The sequence below is a fragment of the Microtus oregoni genome, unplaced genomic scaffold, assembly GCF_018167655.1.
Source record: "Microtus oregoni isolate MIOR12 unplaced genomic scaffold, Mior012 000005F_ref0000423, whole genome shotgun sequence".
Taxonomy (NCBI): Eukaryota; Metazoa; Chordata; class Mammalia; order Rodentia; family Cricetidae; genus Microtus; species Microtus oregoni.
Window position 1 is genome coordinate 46,207,291 of NW_024543064.1, and position 14,792 is coordinate 46,222,082.

Sequence of the window (14,792 nt, forward strand, 5' to 3'; positions counted from 1 at the left end):
CAGGCAGCTTTAGAAACTAGAATTCCTCTTGCCAGAGTGGGCCATGCAAACCAGAATACCTTTTCCTAAAGTCAGCCATAAAAAAATAAATATATCACTCCTACTTTCTTTATCATGTGGAAACCCACAGAACATTCTTTGGTCTACCAGACTTGACTGCAGATGAAAAGACTCTACTATAGAAAGGAACCTGGACTCAGAAAAGAGAATTCTGCACATTGACTGATTTCGGCTGATAGAAGAACCCTAACAGACAAGGATTCTTCTGCTCAATTATTATTGAATCATACCATATACATGATGATATTACATGATGGGCATGAAGGAGCCCATCCCCCTTTCTGACTCTGTAGACTAAGTGTGTGTTTGCTGATATACTCGATGATAGTTGCTGAAGATGCATGAGGATTAGTAGACAGGCCCTTCTGTACTCCGTCCCTGCTCTTCCTGAGAACGCACAGCCGTGTTTACCTGATAGATGAACTTAACAGAGCAAGAAGCGTTTCAGGAACCCTTCTGTCATATAAGTGACGCTATGTCTCTAGACACATGATTTCCCAGGATGTGAAAGGATTTGCTCACTTTTTTATATTATTATCATGTTTTGGGACCTTTGAGACCCGAGAGAGAACACAATATAAATAATAAGCCCTAGAAGTGTGTGATAAGCCAACGTTATCTTACTCTCCAAAGTCAAGCGCTAAAGATTACCAGACATAACATCAGTCACACGGCAAATTCTGAACAGATTGTGAACATGTAGCCAGGGAGGGAAGCAACTAACAGAAGTTTGCCTGCAACGTGACCTCTTGTCTGGTAGTTAGGATTAGTAGATAGCAGCAAGGAATGAATGTTTTGGAGATGGTCTGACTTCATTTCAGTAAAGAATTTGAACTTATTTTTTTTTTGTAATGCTGTCAACCAGGTCTACATAAATGTGGTGTTACCTCGCTCAACTTGCAGTTAATTCAATTCCCTTGTCTACAAAGCACTGCTTAAGAGATCAGAGATGATCTGGAAGACAGTGGTAACAACGACTCCTTTCCTTGTCCTGTTCTGATGATCACTTTTATTCACAATGCAAATGAAGATATCCAGTGCTTTAGTATCAAAGATGAAACTCACGAATGCTAAGGAGGACATGGCACCCGAATTAACAGAATCACACTCCAAGATAATTTTGGGCTAAAATGAATAACAATTGGTAATATGAAGATATTTTTTCTGTATGTGTTATCTTATTTAGCCATGAGAATAGGGTATTAATATTAGTTTTACTTGCTACACACTTGAAATGTGCCAGAATCTTTGCTTAATCATTCTAAATAATCTATAGATTGCACGAATCCCTTCTATAGAAAAGAAAACTGAAGACCCACCAGGTAAGGGCCCATCCTAAGTTCACAAAGGTAGTGCTCGTGTGGGGATGCATGCTGAATATTTGGATGAAACACAGCAGGGAAGTATAAATTTTGCAACAAGTTTCAGAAACTCGATTGTACAAGGATGGAAAAGATTTAGTTCATGGGAAAAGTTGTGGAAAGCTTTGCTGGCCTGTGTGCACCTGTGAATCATCTAGGAGAGTCAATGAGGGCCCCCAAACGGACACTACCTCAGCTGTGCGGCAGTGCTAGCAACAAAGATGGGCAAGAGTCACACTATTCTTCGATAAACGAGATACACTCTTGGGTCTGTGACTCTGCTCCTGTCAGTATGGGTAAGTTCAGCATGAAGTGATCAGAATTGTCAAAGCAAATCACATGAAACATGGCTGCAGAATCTACAGCTTGGAAAACATGCTACCTCTCCTTACGTGAAATTCGCATTCATTCATACACACTGTAGCTCAAACATTATTCTATCCTTTGATTCTCTTGATAATCACAAGATAAGAACATTATTATTATTAACTCTGGTATACTGATGAGGAAACTGAGACCCTGGGGTCCTATAGCAGTTTCTGGTAACTTAGGGGAACATTGAAAGTCTTATTTCCAAATTGAACAGGGAATTAGGATAGGAATTTCGTGCTGGGATGGTTATTTTTAATTATCAACTTGACACGACGATGTAGAGTCACCTGGGAAGAGAGACTCATTGAGGGGTTGTCTAGATCAGGTTGGCCTGTTGGTATGTCTGTGAGGAATGGTCTTGATTATGTTCACTGATGTTGGAAGAACCAGTCTAAAAGTGGTGGTACCAGTCCCATGGTTTGAACCCTGGACTGTATGAAAAAGGGAAAAGTAAATGGGATGCAAACAGGTATGCATTCATGTTCTCTTTGCTCTTGACTGTGGTTACAACTAGCTGTTTCAAGTTTTGGCTGCCTTAATTTACCCACGGTGATGGACTGTAACCTGGTATTTTGAGCCAATTAAACCCTTTCTCCCCTAAGCTGTCTTTGTCAAAGTGTTTTTATCACAGGAATAGAAATTAAGCTAGGACACATGCATTATTTGGGTGCAGATGGGAAGGAAGAGGTCAGTGAAGGTGCTAAAGGACGGCAATTGCTTCTATCATAGAAACCTGTATGTGAGATATTGGGAAAGAATGATGCTCCGTTCTTTATTTACCACTGAATGCTTTTGATAAGGCATGTTTTTGGATGTATTCGTGCTGTTGGAAGAGACAGGTATTATGATTTCCATACCCTCCCAATTCCATGAGCCTATCAGTATCTATGAAGGCATCTGTCCTCTTGGAACCAGGAAGCACATGCAGAAAGGCTATGTTACCTGACATTTGAGTTCATGACTTCTCCCCAAGTTAACTAAAATGTTGTTTTGACTTGTGCTTTTCAAAGTCAAAGGTGATATTTCAAACGTATTTTAATATTTATCCCTTCATATATGGATAGGTAATATAACGAGATAAAAAGGTTTTGTTGATCACCCATTGTATGTAATCTTCTATCTGACTCTACCTGCAGCTGTCTGTTAGTTTAATTTAATGATGAGACAATTAGGAGTCAGAAATATTAGTACACATACGCCCATGGTTAGGGAGGATCAAGGAAAAGGACATAGATAGACATAAGATTTTCAAATCCCGCTTTCCTCAGTGTCCTGCATTCTTTACGCCCAAGAAATCCAAGGAGATGGATATACTTCAAGAGCTACTTCAATAAGAGCTTTCTCTACTGTGAAATTGTGAAATTGGTTCAATAACCATCTCTGAGCACTCCTTCTCTTCCAAGTGTTCAGGTTTGAGTGAGGAAATGGATCTGAAAAGAAAGGTCATTGTACTTAAGGGAAATTGGGAGCTGGAGGGAGTGCCCAGCGTGAACATTCCTCTCAGCCGCCTGCTAACTAGAGTCTTACAGTCGTCACTAGCTAGAGTCTCTCAACAAACGTATGATGCCAGGAACATGAGAACAGAGGAGAAGGCACCCAGTGTGGTTCTTGCCCTGAAAAGTTACCGTTGGTTTAGACAGCTAAATTCTGGCCTGTTGTTCTTGAAATTTCTGTGTAGGACATTAATGAGACTGTGGCGTCCCAGCTGGCCAAGTTAAGTGTGGGGCTGGAGAGATGGCTCTAGTGTTGAGAGCATTGGCGGCTCTTCGAGAAGGCCTGAGTCCAGTTCTCAGCACCCAACATGATGACTCACAAGTGTCTGTAACTCCTGTCCCAGAGTATCTGATGCTGGCCTTCTTCTGGCTCTCTGGGTACCAGATATGTATCTAGTATACAGATATATGTGGAGACAAACTACCGGGACACATAAAATATAAATAAATACATTTTAAAACAAGGAGAAATTAATGAGAAGTCAGCGGGAAAAATAGAACTAGGACACAGCTAAAATTACTGCAGCAAAGTCATCATCCCTAGCACACCGTGGAGGGTTCACAATGAACACTGATGGCCCCAGGCCAACACGACTTAGGGCCTGAGGCAATGGCTCCCTGCACTATTCCGCCATTACTGCCACCTGGGGAGAATTAAAAGAGGGTGATGTGTAGGCCTCCAGTAAAGGTCATTTTTGTTAGGAGTCTCAAGGAGAACAGAGCCTGAACGGTATTACGAACATGTACATTTTCTGTGCTAAGGATGCCCTTGGTAGAGGACAGAATAGACAGTGTTTATAACTATAGCTATCAGTTATGATTTGTATATAAACTCTAGTAACCAATTCACCTTTGTCATTGTGTCAGATGGAAATGTCTGGTCAAAAATCAGGTGGTGGAGAAGGCCTGGCTAGAACCCACAGGCCAGCTTTTGAGTTTCTAAAGAAAGTCAGTAATTTCCTCTTACTGAGGGAATTCTCCCAAAGTGGGTGCGTTACTGGAACACAGGCCACTTCTCTGTGGCTAAGTTAGTAAAAACCACCCACCCATTCTGTGTCACGTCTACACACGCACAGGTGCACACGCATGCATACGCACACACATGCACACACACACAGGGGCACACACATGTGTAAACACAGATACAAACACACTCACACACATACACACACTCATACATATATGTGCATACACACATGTACACATGCATATGCACACAGACACACACACAACCCACACATACATATATATACACAAACCACTCATACACACATATGCACACACATGCATACATATATATATATACACAGAAACACAAACACACACCTGCACACACAGACACACACACTCATGACGACTTATTTCTAAATGATGACTTTAAGACTTTATAACATTTAAAGATTTCTTTCCAGAACAATGTAACCTACCAACAAAAGACTAGACAGACTACTGGGGTGGCTGTGAGCATCTCTGTGTGTTCTGAGGTCTATGGTCTAAGGTGGCTCTTTTGGAATCACCCCAGATTTCCCATGTGTCAATGAATCAACAGGCTTCTTTGCAGTAAACTAATGTACCATGATTCTGAGTCATTGTTCCAGCAGACCGAGCCCAGCAGAGGATGGCTTTATTTACCTAACATACTAAATTCTCCAGAATTCTAAAGAGGGAGAAGGAAATGGTTCAAAATGAACAAAGTGGTTTTGTTTGTTAGCCTCCGCCACCCTCCTTCCTGAACTTCGACTGAGAAGAAAATGTTACATTTGAGCCTCAGGACATTTTAGACACGGAGAATCTGAAACTTCAGTCGTGATTCAGATGAGCAAAGTGGTTTGCTTTTTGGTGAAGTCAAGAAGAGGAAGAAAAAGAAAGCCTGCTTTAATGTATTAGAACTGACCGCGCAATGAATGGGCCTACAATCTAGTCTATTCATGCTTTTGTTTATTCAGCTCATATAAAAGTCTCTTAAGAATGCATCTGAACACAATATATAATAGTAATAATATTATAACATACATTGTGAGAAACTTTTGAAAACAATATAATGTCTACCTGGAGCCACGCAGTGTTACAGACATACGAACCCATTGGTCATGCACGTGTGTGCCATTTTCTTTAACTGATGTCACAGGCTGAACTGAAGCATGACACATAGTTTACAAAATGAAACTGACACCAGGAAGAGGCCTAACAAGTGTTAACAGAAGCTTCACATTTGTATACTTTACGACATCACTTCACATTCTACGATAAAAATTCACATTGTCATATTGTTTCCTTTCATGATGAATTTGAACGCGTCTCCCCTGCCTGTGAGCAGTATGGAGGCTAGCTCTTCCAAGTCAGTAGTCTGGGAACCCTCAGGATCATCTGTGAGCAAATGTAGTGTTGTGTTTTTAGAACCAAAGCCACAGTTAGAGCAGAGCCCAGGGACAACCCAACTCGTGCGTACAGAGACTTGGATAGAACATGGGTAAAAACTGCATCCCAGTGCTCCTAGCCCCTATCAAACTGTACAAAATAAACCTCAGTATAAACCATTTAGTATCGAATGTAAGAATCCTGTTTGCAAAACCAGCTCATCAAAGGGTTGGGCAGAATTAGGGACTCAGACAAGGAAAGGGCAGACCCTTGGAACAATGGCCATTCCTGTCCTCGTTACTAACTGGGGCTTCATGTTTCTCTTAAGCAATGTTTGGATTATATAATACACAATACAAAACATTACAAGAAAAGGTTGCAACTCTTAGGCAGAGTTTTCTACACAAATTTAACACCACCATTGGCAGGCAATGTTAGATATATAAATTAATAACTTACAAAACATTACAATATGTACACGATGTAATAAATACACGGTTATAAACAGGAGTAGAGAGGAGTGCTAGTGCAGGAAGGCAGTGCGGGACGAAGACGGCAGCAGTAAGTTGAAAGTCATATACTCGAGTGACGAGAGGTGGGAGAGAGGGGACGGCAGGAGACGTGCGAGTCACAGAGGCATGGAGGCTGGGGCACAGCAGCACACATGGCCTATGTGACTGGGCACTACATCGACGGATAGCAAACACCACAGCTTCCCCGGGGGCTCCTTGGTTTGTTCAGCCTTCTCCATCGGTTTACAGCAAAGCAGGGAAGTTTCACAGGGGAAAATTACTCCAGGCAGGCAAACATCGAAGTTGCAGGGACCACTGTGGAGTCCGACTGGACAAAGAGAAAGAAGAAGTGGCGTGTGCTTAGAAGTGCATCTGTCCTGTCTGTTTGCCAAAGTTAACTGGAAGAGAGCCAAAGATATTGCCCAAGAAAGAAGGGAGACTGTTTTCTTTCCTTCTGTTTTTGTTTTTCCAGAAAGACTCAAAAACTGTTTGTGTCAAATTTAAACACGTGTCTGTGCAGAGGTTGGTACTAAACTCTAGATAGTCAACAGGCATTTCAAAGACACGAAAACGTTGTACAAAAAAGGCACACAGGTTGGCAGACAACGGGGTGGGTGAGATTTAGAAATGAAGTTGTTAGTAAGTTCAGTCGCCTGTTGGGACGGCCTCCCAACACCTAGTGCAGAGCATTCTCTCAGCTTGGTGGCCTCTGCTTTCAAGCCGTTTTGCTGTGATGGGAACTGGCCTCACTACCACATACAGCTGCGGGGCTCTGCCAAGCTTGCGGGCAAGGCAAGGCAGCACGGAAGGGCTATTTGCTTCACGGCCTCGCATTCTGGCTCCAAACTCAAGTAACTGGAAAAGGCCAGGAGACCTTTGTCCTGGGCAGGCCTTGGCCATGGTAGGCAGGCCCTACCACTCGGCTGGCATGCTTGTCAAAGGTGGAATGTTCATCTCCACATACAAGGAGATTATGTGTCGATCGGGGACTTGTCTTCTGTTGCAATGTCAATGTCAGTCTCTTCCAGGGAATCCCTGCTCTCGGGATCGATCACACAAAGTGTCTTTGTGCTACCGAAGTAGCTGTGGCCTTCTCCTTCCTTTTCTGGTCCTTCAGAATCCTCTTCTTCAAGGGTCAGTTCAAATTGAAACTTCTCCATAAGACCCTGGCAGTCTCTGCTCCTCTCGTCCAGGGGTGGGGAGGGGCTCTGGGGAATCATACTCTGGTACCAGTTCCTGTTGTCTTCTAGTGTGTCCAGAATGTCTTGAGCATCCGGCTGAACCAGGTCTGCCCAGGTCTCCCACAGGGGATGGACAATGTAGTCAATGAAACCAACCTGGAGGAAAAGAGGACCACACATCCTTTACTGCATGGGCCTTTGAGAACCTAGCACATTGTCGTGGTTTCTGGGTCAAGACTAACCTAAGGGAACCAATAGTAAGAGATTCGTTTATTTGAGCATTTGCTATATCTTAGGTCCTGTTCTACATACAATATGGGCAAACGTCCCTCAATCTTGCAATGTATTGTTGCCTGCTGTTTACAAAGGAGGACACTGAGAGTCTCAGAGACTAAACATGGTCCAGAGGTCATGTAGCTCTTAAGTGGTTAATGTGGAACCTAGTCTCCACTTGTCTGATTCCAAGGCCTGTATTCGTCTCCCCGCGACATACTGTTTTTCCTTTCACGTCTGCCAGCTAAGTCTGGATGCAACTTGGAATGACTTGGTCACTACTGGACTCTCTGAGTCATTTTCTGAAGAAAGCCCTATATCTGAAGTGTTCTGAATCAACATTCTCTCCCTGATAACTCTAAAATATTCCTCTGCCCCCAAATGACAGAAGCCAACCCTCCTTCCACTCTCCTGGAACTTCTTAAGCCTTGGCAAAGGACTATTTCACACAAAACAACAACAATAATAGTAATAACAAAATACTTGAAAACAATTGAAACCCTAAACAAGCAAATACCTCCTCTGTGGGGTATGACTGCTATTGTTTAGGATCCACAGAGCACACAGTCATTTCCATCCGTAGCAAGAAGGAAAATAAAAACAATTAAGCAGTTCCTTTTGCCCGTGTGCAAGAGCATAAAATCCAAGGCTGGGGCTTTGCTGGGCTTTATGCGGGAGCTATACATCCTGCAGGAGCTAGCTGAGCGACCTGAAACTGACCTCCCTCTCAGACAAACAGGAAACATTGGCAATTGGGGCAGGTAGAGAGAGAATAGGCACCATTGCATGGGGGAATGGAATTCCCCTGTCATGGTGGGGGTGGGGCTGCAGAGAGGCTGAGTTTGAGATCAAGAGGGAGATGAGCTAGAGTCTCTTTGGGACATTGTGTTGTTGCTACCTTTTCACTCTGTCGGAAACCTTCCTCTATCATGACTGTGTGATACCATGGCATGTGGCCAGTCATTTAATATATTCAGATTGTATATATAAGAACTTCGCTCATATGTAGGCTCTGCCCCGACCCACCCCATGTGTATGTGTGTGTGTACATGGGTATGTGCATGTGAGTCTATGTGTGTGTGGGGGTGTGAATGCATGCGTGTGTATGGTTGTGTGTATTGTATACCATTTAATGGTTCTTTCCTAACTTAATGAGCAAGATCATAAAGTCAGGACAGCTCTGATCTGCCTTGATTACAAGAATTTGGCTAGATGATTCAGATATTACTTTGCTCCTACCCACTCCTTTTTCTATCTTATCTCTTTACGTATGGTTTAATGGATTTTTAGAGGCCATTTTCAAAGTGTTTTCCAGGGCCTAGAAACAGACTCACAGCAATGAGCGAACGTGAGTAACAGAATATAGTGCAGGCATTTCCTCTCTTTGTTTGCTTTACTTTCATTAAGAAATGCTTCAGACTTTCATGAAAGGTCATTGCTAGCTTTTTATTCCTTGGGTTCTGGGTTGAGAAAATTCCCCAAATCCTAAGAACTTGTAGTGAGAAGTCTTCTTGCCGGGTTGAGCATACAAAGTTTAACAGAGCCCGTGAAGGAAGCAGCAGTATGGATGGTGACAAATGGTACTTGGAAAGAGGTCTCCACATGATGGAGAGGGCAGCTGGGTCACTAAGGAGTTCACAAAATGGACCAAAAGGGCAGTTGTTTATTTATTTTTTTTTCTGTGCCTTACACTGGGAAGATACTTTCCGTTTCACTGCCAAGACTTTTTTTTTTGTTGTTGTTGTTTTGTTTTTATCATCTTTGGTAATGGTGACGCTGTGTTTGTCTAAGGAGAGAGCTACAGAAGGGAGAGCACAGATGAGGAGTTAAACCCCTCGGAGGGGACTAGGAGAAACCTAGGCAGTGGGATGGAGTGTCCACTGGCTCTGAAAAGGTCATAGACAATTGTAAACTTTGCTTAATCCCCCACCCGTGAGACCATGCATGGAGAAGACGAATGAGGAATATAGTAGAATTAAATGTGTAATTGTAATTTTTAACACATACACACACACACACACACACACACACACTAGCTAAAAGAAAGGATTGGTACAACTCATAAAAACATTGAAAAAAATACCTGGGATTTTTCCACGGAAGCTGTATGTTTATCACACATTGGGCTAATCTCCATTCCTCTCTCCCGTTCTTTGTCTCCCTGTTGGAAAAACTCCTCCATGATGCGATCAGTCCATTGCCGATACAATTCCAAGGACTTGGTGGGGTTGCTTAGGTCTGCACAGTGTACCATGTTACGAAGGACCTGAAATGATCAAGTTGTGGAAAATCCCATAAAACTAAGTATAAATACCACCAGAACATCTTATCCCTCTCACCCTAGTACACTCTGTACCAAGAACATTTTAGTCAAATATAATTACAATCCACCCATCTAAAGAGCAGTATTTCAATGGTGCTGGCCAGGGTTGGTTATTTACCATTAGAACCCCCAAAAGAAGCATGTATAATTTCCTAAACTGACAGTTTTTAAGTTTAAAAACTGGAAGGGGTATTAGGAGCCAAATTCTGCTAACATTTCTTTCCTCTGTTTGGAAAGAATGCAAAGAATGACCCAAAGTAATTACTTCGAGATTTTCCATGTGCGGAAAAAGACCAGCTGATGACAATTTGTTTAGCCAAAACAGACCTAACGAACTTCCAGTTGGTGGAATTTATACTCAGATGTGAGTTTTGGGGACCAATAGTCACATACGTCCTATAACAAACAGGCATTGCAACTCACTTTTAGAACTAAACAATTCAATGAAGAGTTAAACTCTATTTTCTTAACTTGCTTTAAAAGTATGCCAAAGGTATAGTACTATCCTAGGTCATCCAGCTAACCAAATTTCTATCCTCTTTTTTCTAGATGCTGTTTGCCATTGTCTGTTTTCATTTCGTGTTAAACATTAGGTACCTGTATCCGGTCAGTATAGTTGTCCAGAAGGAGAACACCCGAGCTTGTCACTTTTTTAGTTTCTACCATCGTTTTGAGGTCTGCCAGCAGGCTCATATGTTTGGACATGTCCGTTGCTAACACCTGGGGTAGAGACAGAATTAGGACACTTAATCAAGTCAGTCTCTGAGAGAAAATGGCAAATGTAAGTGATAAATGCGGGCTAGCATCTTACCATGTCAATGACCATTTTCCTGAGTGTCTGGCGTTGCTTCTTGCTAAGATTCTGGAAGATGTCGCAGTGTTCCTCCTGTAGCAGTTTGAATCCCACAGCGAGGTGGTGGTTCTCCAGCACAGACTCGTCATTATACATCAAAGCGAGTTCCGAATCTAATAAGGAAAAATGACAAAAATAAAAATGCAATAAAATTGTAGAAGCCAAACACTGCTGTTACTTCAATGTGAAATTAGATCTATCTCTTTTTAAATTGTTTCAAGAGCTATCATCCATAGGTCATTACATACTAGGAAAGCAGAGCAAAAAGCGATTCTAGGAGATATTATTACATGAGTTTTCTCTTTCTAAAAATTCCTCCCCAAAGGACTTTTTTCTCTTTCATATGTGATGAATAATTTGACATCAGATAAACTATGTTTTCATTTCAGCTTACAATTTCCTTTAAGTCTTCATGAATGTTGCGTTTTGAAAGAAATAAGATAAAAAAAAATGCTTTGAAGCATTGTCAAATGTATTAAGATTTTCAAACTATGCTCACTTTCATATATACTCCCAACCTCCAACAATTGTGAGCTTGGATTTTCAGAAACGATAATGTGTCGACATAAAATCTTATTTTACCCCAATAATGTAGCTTTTGGATGTATAAATATGACAGCTAAGCATGAATATTTTTCTCAACAACGTTAATATTGAATTTTCTGTCTTCTGAGTTTCTGTATCAGAAGCTTCAATGCTTAGGGACCCAAACTACAACTTCAGTTCTGCTCTCTCTCTATTTTGACCATACACAGGAATCCTGTCATCAAATTCATTAAATTATGCTTTATCTTAAGCAAGAATAATAGCCAAGTGATGCAGTACATTCTTAGTGCACACTAGTTGTCTCTCCCTCAGAGACCATAGCTTTCTCTGAAGTCATTTAAATCCCTTTGCTCTGCTAACCTTGTAGTCAAAGGCATAGATTTACATGCTCTATATGTCTCAGTACTGTAGGTAGCTATTTTTCTCTTGTGAAACAAATGATCAACATGCTAAACCGACTAAATTAATCCATGCAAAGAAACAGGTATCCAAAGTTTGTGGTTGATATTTTTCAATAGAAGAATAAGATATTAAAAATGAAAAGGAAAAACAATGTGACCCCTAGCTTGGGATACTCAGATAATTTGAACATAAAGACAAAAATGGACAACAGAAGGTCAGATAGCACTTTTATAAAACTGCCAGCACTAGATACCAATCATGATCATAACGGGATAACCAGCACCATCAAAAGAAAATGTGTTTGATCTTTCAGCACGTATATATGGAACATTAACTGAGACAATAAGCTTTCAATAGCATGGAAATCAGATGCTTTGAGCATGATAAAGTCCTGGGGATAGCTATAGATCCTGAGGCTGCTCAAGCGAGGCCCTTCCCTTGGCTGCACGCCAGTCTGACATCAAGGCAGTGTAGATGGACGAGAACGTGTGGACCTTTTAATGACTCTTCCTCCTCCTTCAGGGAATGTTGCTTCTATATGAAGGCTGTCACAATCAAGCCCAGCATCTCTGCCTGTCTTCCAAAACAGAGGGACTCTAATGACTTACTATGTTGTGTGTGTGTTAACCACAAAGAAGACTGAGAGTCCCACAGTCCCCAAGTTTTCTTATCTTTGGTGGGCAACTCCAAATCTGTTGTTCTTTCTTTCCATATTGTATTTTTCTACAATTTTGAGCTTTTTATTTTTTTAATAGCTTGCCCCTGACCCTTTCTCCATGCACCTCTAGCACTGTGTTGACAAGCTAGACACAGTATCCAGGAAAGGCCTGGGCAATTTTCATGGGATGGAAGGATTACCTCATTATTGCCCTTGTTATTACCCGTAATGAAAACATTAGGAGGAAAAAGAGCTGCAGTGAATCACAGAAAGGTCTGGAATGACTGTGAATTGGTGGACTCACTTGTGTTGATGAGAAACTGGTTGGAGACTCCGGGATGATCAACATCGTGGATGGCAGCTGCAAAAATGGCAGCCAGGATTTCCAGGTCTGTGAAGACAGCCTGTGGGGACAAAAGAGCCCATTAGCTCTACCGCCAATGTCCCTGTCTCCCTCTTCAATCAGTTTCCTCTGCTTCATGGACCACATTTCACTCTTGTGGGGAGAGGCACTGCAGATTTATGCAGCAGTTCAGGATGTTGATTTAATTAAGGATAAGACTCTGTTTATCACCCTGTAACCTCTGATGTGAGAAGGATGATGGCCGGAGCTCATCCCATCTTGGTCTCATAGAGGCTGTGGTTTGGTAAGCCATTAGAGCAATTTTGATGGTACGTGTGTATGCCTGTAGTTGGTGTCTTGGATTTATGGCAGTATGGTGATTATGTTATCACTCAGAGAAGCAAATCACCCTGGCTCTGGGAAGGTGGCAGATAACAACCTTCACAGATAACTAAGTAACCAGGGATGGAAGAGGCTAAACTCCAGCTTTGGAAGACAAGTGATAAAATAGTTGCCAAAGTTTATTTTATAGTGATGTCACAGGGCATCTTGCAATCAGTAATCCATCCACATATCCTCTGCAATTTTACTGCAGGCAAGCATCCAAGTAATTTCTAGGAAGCCCAGTGTCACACCCTTCACTCCTTCACACTGCCATGACAGCCTCTTTGTCCTCCTCTCCCATGCAATTTGAACCTAGTTCTTCTTTGGCATGCAATACTGCTGGTTGTTAAGCCTCTCTCTTCTGTTCATTCAAATGCTGGCCCTCTTTCTGCCTCTCCTCCACAGACCAATCCTACTGCACACCAAGAATTCCATACTCCTTTTTCTAAGTCTGCAACACGCATAGCTAATTTATAACCCAACAATAGTTATCTATAACTAGGGAAATAGTGCTACCCTACTTCATGAGTGTAAAAGTAATACCCTCCCCCCCCTTAGGAGGATTATACACTCCTTGTTTCATCTCACTTTAGTGCGCTGTCTTAGATCTCTTTTTTTTAGATCATATGGAAGTCAAGCAAAGAGTTTAGTCTTTCTCTACCTCCCAAACTGAGTCTATCAAATTGGCTGGCCAAGACTTGGCTGGTCCTTTCTTTCAGCAGGCACTACAGTTTGGAAGTACCTGGTTACTCCCTATGGTCATCTGCCCAGAGGTAGCATGGCTAGGCATATTCCCAATTATAGTAGCCCATGAGAAACCGTAATTTATAAAGGGAAGAGTCATAGACATCTCCACAGTATGGGTATGGGGAGCAATTTCTCTTGCTTGGCTTCCATCTGCTCTTGATTCTCAGTTACTACTTTGAATTCCTAGGAAAATGAGTCTCTTGATGGCCAGAGTTTAACCAAAACAGAGACTACACAGAACATTTCAGATCACGTATACATTTTATCCTCCTTGGGGCCTGGGATGAGTACATATTGGGCAATTCAGATGAGTACATACATGCATGTGTACTGTATAACAGACACTAAAGAAGATGCTTTGAGGTTTACTGCATCCCTTACTAAGAATAAGATGAAAATAAATCATGGGTCCAAGTCCTCATCTGATAATTAAATAATCTTCAGTTGGAAAAGATGGAACATAGAACATTACATTGATACTGAAAAATGGCGAAAGTAGATGTGCTAACCTATTTTTATAACCAACCCAAACTGGTAAATGCCATACTATCAAAAAAAAAAATAAGAGTTCCAGTACTCAGGGTCATTCAAATGATCATTTTTATAAATGTACTGCACATTTATGGGTACTTTTAAAGATGGGATAGGTAGGTTTACAAAACAGATAGTAACTACTCACATCCAATGCTGGTGTAGAAAGGAGAACGTGCGTTGACTGGGCCACATCGGCAGCATGCAGGCTGTTGTGATAGGCCACATCAGAATGGTAATGGTCCTCCAAAGTCATCATGTAGGTTACAAAGGTGTCGGAGGAGATTTTGAAGGTCTTTAGAAGGTCTCTTTCCTACGGAGTAAAATGGATAAGGGCATGAATAAGTGGATGTCCAAAAAATGGGAGGGGGGAGCTGTTATAAAAATAACCTGGG

The 14,792-nt window shown here is 41.7% G+C and overlaps 1 protein-coding gene across 6 annotated transcripts in view; it reads right to left on the bottom strand.

Moving 5' to 3' along the window:
* Nucleotides 1-5,209: 5,209 nt before the first annotated feature.
* The window catches only part of Pde4b (phosphodiesterase 4B), a 524,499-nt gene continuing 514,916 nt past the window's right edge, over nt 5,210-14,792 (bottom strand). For all 6 annotated transcript variants that reach the window (XM_041651414.1, XM_041651416.1, XM_041651415.1 and 3 more), the window contains 6 exons: nt 14,546-14,710; nt 12,697-12,796; nt 10,745-10,899; nt 10,531-10,653; nt 9,694-9,876; nt 5,210-7,493 (listed from right to left, as the gene is read on the bottom strand). In XM_041651414.1, the coding sequence (XP_041507348.1) occupies nt 7,128-7,493; nt 9,694-9,876; nt 10,531-10,653; nt 10,745-10,899; nt 12,697-12,796; nt 14,546-14,710 (1,092 nt within the window). In that variant the 3' untranslated portion in view covers nt 5,210-7,127. The remainder of the gene's footprint in view (nt 7,494-9,693; nt 9,877-10,530; nt 10,654-10,744; nt 10,900-12,696; nt 12,797-14,545; nt 14,711-14,792) is intronic.